Source organism: Anser cygnoides, chromosome 1 (genome assembly GCF_040182565.1).
Source record: "Anser cygnoides isolate HZ-2024a breed goose chromosome 1, Taihu_goose_T2T_genome, whole genome shotgun sequence".
NCBI lineage: Eukaryota > Metazoa > Chordata > Aves > Anseriformes > Anatidae > Anser > Anser cygnoides.
In genome coordinates this window covers 45,402,316-45,413,551 of record NC_089873.1, presented here as the reverse complement: position 1 = coordinate 45,413,551, position 11,236 = coordinate 45,402,316, and the positions used below count along the sequence as shown (strand labels likewise).

Sequence of the window (11,236 nt, the reverse complement as noted above, 5' to 3'; positions counted from 1 at the left end):
TGCTGGCAGGGGGAGTTTTCAAGGAGAAAGTCTGCTCTTGTGTTGTCAACATACTGCACAGGTAGCTAAGCAGAAGGAATGACACAAACACATTCACAACTCAGCGAATATCACTGACCAAAAATACACGTCAATTAGACACATTCCAGAGCACCAAGCACCGTCTCTCCCCATGTGTCTAATTGCTTTATTACTTGGTTTTATAGAAGTTACAGACTCACTCCCTGAACCTCCTAGGCACGCTCTCTCCTCCAGACCTGGCTGTGATGAGAGGGGCTGCAGTGCTCTGCCCTTGGTAGATGGCTCCATGCTGAAGCTGGTGGAGCAGGGTTGGCCCCAGGCTCCAGGGCACTGTGGGCAGCACCAGGCATTGACACTTCAGGACCAGAGAAGGAGAAAAGAGTAGAACCAACACAGAGGGATAACCCAGCTGCTGCTCCCTCCCATTCACCAGCAGCCAGCTTGGCTTTCCAGGCCCATGCTATGGCCAAAGCAAACTGATTTGCTACCAACAGCCTCCCAACCCAAGGGACCTGCCAACATCACCAGTTTTTTGCTACTGTCTTGTGTTGCAATGATTTTGGAGGCTTGGTATGCAATTCAGATGACAGGTATAAAGATCTATATCTGAATTAATTACCTTACTTCTTATCTCACTTTCTCTCTGATGGAGGGAAAATAGTACTTCTTAGGTGTGATTTGTTTCATCCAGAGCAGGTCAACTGAAACTCCACTGGAAGTGTTTCTTTTTCTTCACCAGCCACAGTGGCAATCTGGACAACAGGCTCACATGAAGAAGTCTACTCTGTAGACACCTGGGACTCAATTCAGTTGACTACACACTACTGCTGTCTGAGATCCCCTGGGTTATCCAGTGTCAGCAGATGCTCCAGAAGGGTAGCTTCCCACAGCTCTTGTATCCCATATGCCAGCCCCATGCTGGTGACTCAGTTACTCTACAGTATCTTGACAAATTTATCAGTGTCGGTGTGCCAGAATGAAGCCCATATGGTGAACATCTACACCCAGGTGCCTACATATAAGCCGGACATCTCAGCTCTGAAATAGTTGGTGGAACATCAGTACTCAGTGGAAAAATGTTCTCTTACTAAGGTGTTTTGAGATGCCTTAGGATATCCAAAACATCTGCACAGAGCTGCCAGATCTGATACAGGAGGTAGGGGAAATCCATGTATGTGCTCCTGGAGCAGCCGCTGGAAATATACCCTGTGGCATCTGAAATGAATTCTGAGACACCCAGCTCACAATTAGGTAATAACCCATAAATATCTAAATTTAGGTGCCCCTATCTGCAAGTTGCATCCCATCCCTAAAGTGAGGTGACAGTCACCTCACCTTTCCGGTGTGACCATCATGCCATCTGCAAGCTCTCATGTAGACTGGTGACACTTCTCCACCCTCCTCAGCACAGCATGAGGGCATGGGCCACCACTTCTCACTCTACCACAATTCAGCAGCCCTTGGACTCCTTGGTCACTTGGGATGTTTTGTAAAAATCCAGCCCTATGTATTAGTTAGTATCTTGAAAGTACAGAGTGTGTTTGATGACTGACTCACAAGGATTTCTCAGGCATTCTGGAAAATGTCAGTGTTAATCTTCTTATCTTTTCTTCATTTTTTCCCCACAAACCTGATATAATTTGACGTGCTGACTTCCATGGGGTCTTGTGTGTCTATGTAAATGTAGCAAAGTAGCTGACAATCCATAATGTGCTCTGACAAGATGCAAATGGGTTGGCGAGTGACCGGTGACCTTTGAAAGCTTCTAGGGATTTCTTCCTAGACCAGCTGGGTCCCACTGAGCCAGAGCTAAACTCCTCTCCGTCACCCCCTTCTTTCCTCCTCTCATTTTTCACAGCTGCCTCCTCTTGGCTGGCCCACTGAGCCTGAGACCTATTTTCAAGTTAAGATTAATTTTATATAAAGAAACCTGCTATGCTCTTTCCTGAGAAGCCTCAGCTTTTTCCAGTGAAATGAAAGCAGGAAGGCCACGAGGAGCAGCCCACCACACAGCGGCTGCCCCAAGTGTTGCCGTTCACTCCAGGAGCCAGGTATCCGTGCAGTCCCCCCGTCTGCTTCTAGGGAGTGTGCAAAAGAGGACTCAGAAAAACACATTTGTACATGGCTTGTGACTATCTCCACGTGCAACATTCAAATGAAATAAACCAGGGGCTCCAGACTAAGAGAGTAAGAACGAACATGCAGGTGAGGTAGCCACTGGTACCCAGACCTCCGCACAGGCATTTGCAGCCACTCCCACAGTGCTGGGAAGGATCACGTCCTTCATGGGGTGGGAGGGATTTCCAGACTTAGGGGCTTGGTGTGGATAGGCCCAAATGTCATTTCTTTAATCAGAATAATAAAATACTCCCAGTGAGTAACTTTTGAAGCAGTAGATGAAGTCACGAACTCATTGAAGATACCCCCCCCGGCTTTGAATGGATTTATGCTGATAGGTGTGTCAGGCCAGAGGCACAATGTGGAGCAAGGGGGAATTTGTCATTGCCTTCACCATTTGGGCCAGCACCTTGGACAACATGACTCAGTGCCTGCCAGCAGGCAGAGCTGCACTGCCAGAGAGCAGGGCTGGGCAGAGCGAGGCCCCGGGAAAGGCAAGCTGCCCTTGGGAAGCAGCACATGGCTCTCTCTGGCACCCATGGAAGTGATGAGAGGAGAGACAGCAGGACGTGTGCCCACGCACGGATGCAGGTCCCAGCAAGAGCCCAGAGAAACTGTCCCTGGAGCCAGGCTTGCAGCTGCTCTTCCTCCAGGTGCTATGGGGCCATTTGCATCCTGAGACCTCCTCCATGTCCACCTCGAAAGCAGTTATCTGGCAAGAAAGCATGCACCCAGGCAAAGGGCTTGGAGCAGATAGGGGACACGCTTCTGTTCATAGCCATGGCCCTCCCCTACAGGTGCCAGGAGTCAGACAGAGGAGCACATTATCAGACGCTTGGCTGAGCAGCATTCGGCACAGACCCTGGGCTGGGTCAGGCTCCATCCCCACCCTGCCGCAGGGGTGACTGCCCCGCTGACGTCAGGAGCCCAGACTTCATTTCCTGGCACGGGGACCGTATTTTCATAGCAGCGTCGGAGAGGTAGTGGAACTGGAATAGGTGTGCTCAGCCACACCTCCACAGCCCTCCAGCTTTTAAAGCTCCCAGGGAGCGCAAGCGCAGGGCTGCTGCTCCACTGGGGTCACAGGAGAGGAGGTGACTGTGTTACTGGTGTGCTGGGAGGTGGCCTCTTCCAGCTGGAGCCTCTCTGCTGCCTTCTCCGGGCAGGACCCACAAAGGTAATTCCAGGCAATGTCCTACAGGATCCGGAGCGGACCCACGCTGTGCGCCTGGGGTGGGATGGCGTGCAGGACCACGGATATAGGGGTGGGAGAGGAGGGTGCGTGGGGTGCCATGGCAAACAGAGACTGCCTCCCACCCCTGACTCTAACCTGGGACTGCCAGCTGGAGCTGGGGTTGTTATGACAGACTTCGCTGGGATGTGATTTGAAATTTGTGGCTGGATGGGCGTATTTTATGCACAAGTATCAATGAGAGAACAGGCTCAGGCTGGAGGGAGAAGACTCAGCACTACAGTGAGGACCACAGTTTGGGGTGAGCTGTGATGCAGATGCAGCAGTAGTGAAATTACCACAGCACAGGCTTCCTTGCACAGACTGCAGAGCCCCTGGAAATCCTGGAGATTCATGTAAGTGCCAGATGGGCAGGCTCAGCTTCTGGGGAGAGGGAGACAAGGCAGAGACTCTTCATACCTCGTATGCCATCCGTCCTGGGAAAAAAGAAAAAGGAGTAAAAATAACAGTAAGTGGCCCAGTTCTCCAAGACAGGAAGGTTCTCTACATCCTGTTTGTTCCAAGTGCCTGGAACAAACAGCTGGTGGTGTGGCAAGCGCCACTTGCAGTAAGCATCAGACAGGTCCCACAGCTAGGTGTGCGCTCTGTGCTGCCCTGGGGTCTCGTTGGCTCTCTGGGCTCTCCACCTGCCCCGACAGCCGGCATTGGTCTGGACCTGTCGGAGCTGGGAATAGACAAATTGATCTGATCAACAGCAACTTTCTGTGGATAGAATTGTAGCATTTGCTCTCTAGTTTTTCAAAAAGGTTCATTATTCATTTTTCACAAATGTCAAGATAACTCTCAACTATTTGTACAAGTGACTGTAAATCCCCATAATGTTATGAATAATGATTTGCAAAAACTTTTGCATGTATTATTCACCGTCATTCTCTCCACAAGATTCCAGAGCTCCCGCATACTTTGCATTTTATTGTAGCCAGCTTTTTGAAGAGCTGCACATCTCCTTTAACAGAGTGAGGTTAAAAGCTGGAAATATATTTCGCCATTTCTAATCAGGTAACACTGAGGTGTATGTGGGGCTGGGAGTGAGTCAGTGATGTTTTCCCCCTTCATTTATCCCTTGGTTAGGTCAGCTGCCATTTATTGAAGACTCAACCTCCTCTCCCCAGAATGTGTCTTAACACTAGCCTTGTAATTGCAGTATGTTGTTCTGGAGGGGGAAAATCAAGGTAAATGGCACAGCAAGCAAGATCAACTCTTTTTTTGTTGATATATCAGAAAAGAAAGACTTTCCAGTGCTTTCCAGTGCAGGTCACCATTAAGGCCAGATTTTCCCATGTTTCATGCTGCTATTGTGTCTAAACTCCTATTTTGAGAGATTTTAGAGATTGAATCTAACTGAACAATTTGGACCTACAAAGCACTACCTGCCACTGGGATCTAAGTTCACTCAGTGCCTGCATAATGGGCAATAAAGCGTCCAACGTCCTCTTGCAGTGGTTTCTGCACATGCTTCAGGCTCCCAAAGAAGTAGGCAACTTAATTCCCCATGGCGATGGGCAGAGCTCACCTAAACAGCCCCTTGATCCCCTGGCGAGACAGGCTTAAACCAGGCTTACTCAGCCAGCACTGAACTCTTCGTGATGAGACAGCAGGAACACGCTAGGTTCCTTGACTCATGGACTCCTCGAGCAGTGACTTGTTGGTTACTTCTCACGTAGTGACAATATTAGCTCTGACATGTCAGGCCTTTAGCTACACAAGGCAATAATTTGGGGAGGGGGCTGAGATATTTGGGATAGTTCTTATTGCTGCACTACCCTGAAGAAGGAGGGCTGTGAGCTTGGGGTTCATGGTTGGTTTCATAGAATCTTAGAGTCATAGAATCACAGGATGGTTTGGGTTAGAAGCAACCTTAAAGACCATCTAATTCCACACCCTTTCCATGGGCAGGGACACCTCCCAACATACCAGGTTGCCCAAAGCCCTATCCAGCTTGGCTTTGAACACTGCCAAGGATGGGGCATCCACAGCTTCTCTGGGCAACCTGTGCCAGTGCCTCACCACCCTTGTAGTAAAGAACTTCTGAATATCTAATCTAAACGTACTCCCTTTTAGTTTAAAGCCATTACCCTTTGTCATATCACTACACTCCCTGACAGAAGAGCCCCTCCCCAGATTTCCTGTAGGCCCCTTTTAGGTACTGGAAGACTGCTATAAAATCTCCTCAGAGCCTTCTCTTCTCCAGGTGGAACAACCTCAATATTTTCCTTTATTTGCTATTTAAATTGCACTGAGAAGAGTTGTGCTGGAGGCATCCAAGTTAGTTATCTGCAGGATAAAAGGCAGTTAAAGCTTCCTTTCACTCATACCCATAAACAAAAGCCACAAGTGTTTCAGAGAAAGTAATAGAGGGAAAACAAACTAAGGAGAGTTTCCTGTTCTGTATTGCTCATCTTTGGAGCTCACTGGTACCGGATACTGATGTTGTTTGAACTTGTCAAAAGAGTGTAAACTGTATCATGATTAACACATGCTCTTGTATCACCTGGGACAAAAGTGACAAGGCAGCTCAGTCTCAGTGCCACAGGGCACCAGGCTAACACCTGCAAAAGGGCCTCACCTTCCTCCTGCTGCCCACGCTCCTGCAGCATTGCACAACCTTGCGCACAGTACAGAGGACTTGTAAGGTGAATCGCTTCCTGCTAAGGGGCTTGGCTTGCCTTTGATAGAGAGCCAGAGCCAAACAAGGGGACAGCTCTGCTGCCACAGCCCCACATCCTTAGTACTGCGGTGTCCTTGCCCGGTGAGATGGGGATGGACATCTGTCCTCTCCTTCCCCAGCGCTGCAGCACCCAGGTGGTTGATGCAACAGCTTGTGACTTTTCTCTTTCTACAGCTCTGAGGAAACATTTCCCAGTGGGGTTGTTCAAGAAGGCACCAGGATGACGACGCCAGTTCCCCGAGGCTGCGGCAGCATCCATTCTGACTACTTCCTGCTCTGTGACATGGAGCAGGCCTGGGGGATTGTCCTGGAGTCACTGGCTACAGCTGGAGTCCTCGTCACCATTTTCCTCATCTGCTCCCTCTTCTTCCTCATCTGTAAAGTCCAAGACAACAACAAGAGGCACATGATCTCCATTTACTTCTTCTTCCTCTTAGGAACACTCGGCATTTTTGGTCTCACTTTTGCCTTCATCATTAAAAGCAATGAAAATACTCGCCCCACTCGCTTCTTCCTATTTGGAGTCCTCTTTGCACTCTGCTTCTCCTGCCTTCTCACCCATGCCTTCAACCTCATCAAACTAGTGAGAGGAAAAAAGCCCTTCTCCTGGCTGGTGTTGCTGCTGCTCATTGTTTCCTTTGCCCTCGTGCAAATTGTGATCAACATTGAGTACCTAGTCACCATGCTAGTAAATTACAGAGATGATTTTCAGCTTATGCTTTCAGAGCAGGCCAACAAGGACTTTGTCATGCTTCTGATCTACGTGCTCTTCCTGATGGCTTTGACCTTCCTGATGTCCATGTTCACATTCTGTGGGCCATACAAGAGCTGGAAGAGACACGGGGCACACATCTTTGTCACTGTCCTGTTCTCCATTGCCATTTGGGTTGTGTGGATCACTATGCTCACAAAAGGCAACCAACTTTTAAACAAACCTGCCTGGGATGATCCTGTTGTGGCCATTGCTCTGGTGTCCAATGGATGGATCTTCTTGATAATGTATATTGTCCCTGAAATCTGCTTCCTCACTGCCCCTCTGAAGCTGGAGGACTACCCTCCAGAAAATGACTTCTGCCAGCCCACATTCATAAAGCAGGCTACTGGAGTGGACAACCGTGCCTACACCCAAGATGAAATTGTGCGAGGTATGACGAATTGATTGACTGCACTCTCCCTCAGCCCTGAGCATGCATGCACCACTTATGAGTTAAAAAAGGTAGGAGGGCTACAAGACAAGACTTGAAGATGATGAATAATTCACAGGTAGGAAAGAGAAAAGTTTCAGACTGATGAAGAAATGCAAATGGAAATGAATCTCTAGACAGACCAGGGAAAAGAGTAAGGACCAAAGCAGAAACCACAGATGTGTAGAAGGAGTGACTGAGTGTCCTGGTGTGTCAGGCTGAGAGGTAATTTCCTATGACTCTATTATGTCTGGAAAGTCCAGGTAAAAAATCAGGACAGTTTTTTTTTTTTGTCTCTTAGCAATGCTTTTGCACCTGGGACCTCTCCAAGTTATACCTGGGAGATTTTTTCTTCCAGTTCAGATCTTGTTCCCATTATCCATTTAAAAATAAAATCCCACATCCAAAAAGGAGGCACGGAGGTCTTACTTTGCTATCTAAGTCTCATCGCTACTGGGACAAAGCAAAACATTTTATCAGCTGAGACCTTCCAAAGCTATGGAGGGGAGGTGTGACTGTACTCCTTGTGAACAGTATGATTCTCAGCAGATCCCAGTGATCTGCTGTTGAGATCACGTTTGTCCACTGCAGTCAGACCTCCTGGTTTGTCGAAGAATAGCAGAGAAAGGATGTGCTCTCTCAGGGAGTACTGCAGAGGGGGTTTTGTGAATGTCCTTTGGAGAGATTTGGCCAGAGAGGAGAAGAGTAATCATGAGACAACAGGAGGTGGTCTAAACTCCAAGGCCACCTATGTCCTATTATTTGCAATACTATTCAGTCCTGATTTCATAAGGAAATGTTTAATAAGAAACTCACCCATGGATTTTAATGCATTCCTGCCTGCATATTGCATCGAGTTTGGTTAAACTAAAATCAGCTGCTAACATAGTTGCAGGCTCTTAAGTCTCCCTTGGTGTGGTATTTCTGAGCTACCAAGTGACGCTAACTCACTACCTTTTCCCCCATTTTGTCTTGTGACTCAGGAGACAGGGAAGACCCCAGCTACTCCCCGTACTCTTCTCATTTTCAGCTGAAGGTAAGTTCACACCCCTTTTCACCCATTTCACCAGATGTAGGCCGCAGTCCAGGGGCTGACTGGAAGGGGAGGAGAAGGGACAAAGACAGATGGGCATATAGCAGGCTCTGCAGAGGCAGGTGGATGGTTATGGAGCTAGGTGATGCCAGGATGTGTGCCTGTGGAGGTGCCTGTGGCTGCGGGGAGGGTTTGCCTGTGACCATGGAAGGCAAGAGGGACCCAGGGCAAAATCTCAGGTTGTGGTTTTCAATAATTCTTGATGTGACATCACATAAGAAGTCCTCTCTTTGAGCACGGTTCCTGCAATACTCTGTGACCCTTCCTCAGTAGACTGCTCCTTTTCCCAGCCCATGACCTGAATATATTCCCACCAGCCATCACCACGGGTTGGTAGTGCAGGCCCAGAGTGGCAGCCTGCACGATGCAGTGTGCGTTCACCAGTCCTCCTTCAGCCCACGGCCTGGCCAGGACTAGTAGCTCACCTTCTGTCCTCACATGTCCTCTGGAGGCATGTCTCAGCAGCTGGTTTCTGCTGCCAGAATCTTCTTCTGCAGCGTCATCAGTCACACTCTTGGGAAACCTTCAGTTCTGTTTCCCCCTCCCCCTGTATTTTTATGTCTATTTCATAACTTTTTTTCCATTTTTTGAAAGTAAAAACTTTCTCACTTCCTTTTCAGACCATCGACACCCGGAATGATTTCTCCATCCCTCGGCCCAAGGCACAGACAAGCCCATACCATGACTACACTGGTGGGAAAGGCCCCATGTAACAGCTCTGCAGGTAGCAAAGAGACTGAGCACCCATCAGCAGAGGCCCGGGGAATGGGCCACACGGTGACAAGTGCACTGATCCTGCAGAAGAGACAGTCTCAGACCCCCACTGGCAATGCTGATGATAAGGAGAGGGGCCCTCTTTTCCCTCGGTTCTCCCACAGGCACCCTTGTAGCCCCCTCTCGTTCCTCGAACACAACTTTCAGACATGGCTCTAGCAATCCTGTCCCTGCTCACCCAGTTTCTCCGTGGGATGGAGCTCATCTCTTCAGATAGAGAAATGTCCCGGGAAGAGCCTGTCCTGTCCTATTTTCAGCAGGAATGCTGCAGAGCTAGAGTAGCAAGATCATCAGCTGGGCATGGGACCTGCTCTGCCCCAGATCAGCCCACGTGGCTGCCCACGTCTGACGGGAGAACAGGAGGGAGCAAGAGCATCAGCCCTGCATGTCCTGGCTCCTACCCACCTGCGAGCACATCGCAGGTACTAGCAAGGTGCCCTTATCTAACCACCATCACTTTTGTGTCTGCCCCCAGCCCTGCTTGGCTCTCCTCCAGAATCAGTGGAGGAGAGATACAGAGAGAGATTTAAAAAAAAACAATAAAAATAAATGGTATTCCTTTTTTTCTCTTAGATCCATCAGCTAGGGACCATACATGATGAAGAAAATTAAAAGGCATAAAAACATCCACACATATTTACTGACACATTTTCTGATTTGCCCTCTAGCATCAGCCTCCCCCCCAGCTCTAACTCCTGACCACGAGCCTCACTGAGCCCCCCAGGGAGCCTGCTGTGCCCCGCAGACCCTCCCTGCCACCCCAGCCTGTGGGTGCCTGCCGACAAAACCCCTTCTCTGCAGCTGCCTGCAGTGCCCCAGTGGGACCCCGTCCCATGCACCTCTGAGCTCTTCCTCCCAAATGTTTCTGTGGCATTAACACTGACATTTCCCAATCAGCCAGGCTACGGAGGATGGGCACCCTTCGTCCCAGGAATGAGCGAACACGAGTGTGTGCACATATGTGCCCGCACTTGTGCTGCGAGGACTGCACCCTGGTGATGAGCAATGAGCCTGCAGAGCTGAATCACTCTGCAGCCTGCTTTACATTTGGCAAATAGCTTTCCGTGGAATTTCACATATAAATACACAGAGCTCTCCAGGTCTGTGTGTATGGTACACTGGTGTCTGACACAGCTATATATTTATTTAGTACTTTGTATATGGAATATTTAATTAATAAAAACCTGAACAGCCTGACTACGAGAGACTGGTGTTTTTCCTTGGGGACATGGTTCCTCCAATGGCAGGTGGGGTGAGGGGTTGACAGCAGCAGCTCTCCATGGCTTGGAGTGGGCCACCTAAGAGATTACATTTGGGGGCAAAATGGGAAAGAGTTGCTGGCTTCTTCAGAGCTGTCGCTATGGACCAGTGATCAGCTGCCTGAGGATTCAGAATGGGGTTGGGAGCTTCTCCGTGCTACTTTTCCTGAATACAGAGAGCTGATTCAATGCTGCAAGTGCACAAGGAATGAAGAAATTTAAACTCAAACCACAACAAGCAAATGAAGGAGAAAGGATGTGACCTTTTCATCACAGCATTTTCTTGTGTCTGCTGGGTCTATACTCCTGTATTTATTTGCTTACGTCTTGCTGGGTACTTGCATTATCAGGGATAGGAAATAAATTTGTAGGTGTTTATTTAATTCAGCTTGTAAAAAGACATCTTTCTGATGTTCTGAACCCATGTAACATTTTTATTTGAAAGCAGAAACAATATCAAAGCAATAATAATAATTAAAACTATCTCCTGCTGACATGAGGCTGTAATCTCCCAATTTAGAGACTTTCTCTCCCATTAGCTTTTCCATGGTATGTCCATGGCATGTCAGGCTCCCACATATCCCTCCTCTACTCCTCTCCCCTCTAACCTACCCAGTTCCACACATGTAACACAGAGAATGGGAGAAAAAACTCAGGGGTACTGATATAATATCAGTGAGCAGGTTGGGAAGGGGGCAGGTGAAACCATGAGACAAGTTATTGACTTGCAGCCTGGAGGTAGGTGGGATGTGCTTGAAACAAGACCAAACTTTCAAGGAATGGGCTTTTTAAGCTGGTGTGGTGACACCGATGCCTTAAATGTAGCTAGAGGGTGTTCCAGGAGGAGCCCAAAACGTGGTAAACAGA

The 11,236-nt window shown here is 48.7% G+C and overlaps 1 protein-coding gene across 1 annotated transcript; it reads left to right on the top strand.

The window, feature by feature from the left end:
* The first annotated feature begins 3,098 nt into the window (after positions 1–3,098).
* Positions 3,099–10,305, top strand: LOC106045506 (retinoic acid-induced protein 3-like). The gene is made up of 4 exons (XM_013196070.3): positions 3,099–3,316; positions 6,234–7,204; positions 8,227–8,279; positions 8,957–10,305. The coding sequence occupies exons 2-4, from the start codon at positions 6,280–6,282 to the stop codon at positions 9,047–9,049; spliced, it is 1,071 nt and encodes a 356-aa protein (XP_013051524.3). The 5' UTR covers positions 3,099–3,316; positions 6,234–6,279; the 3' UTR covers positions 9,050–10,305.
* Positions 10,306–11,236: the final 931 nt, after the last annotated feature.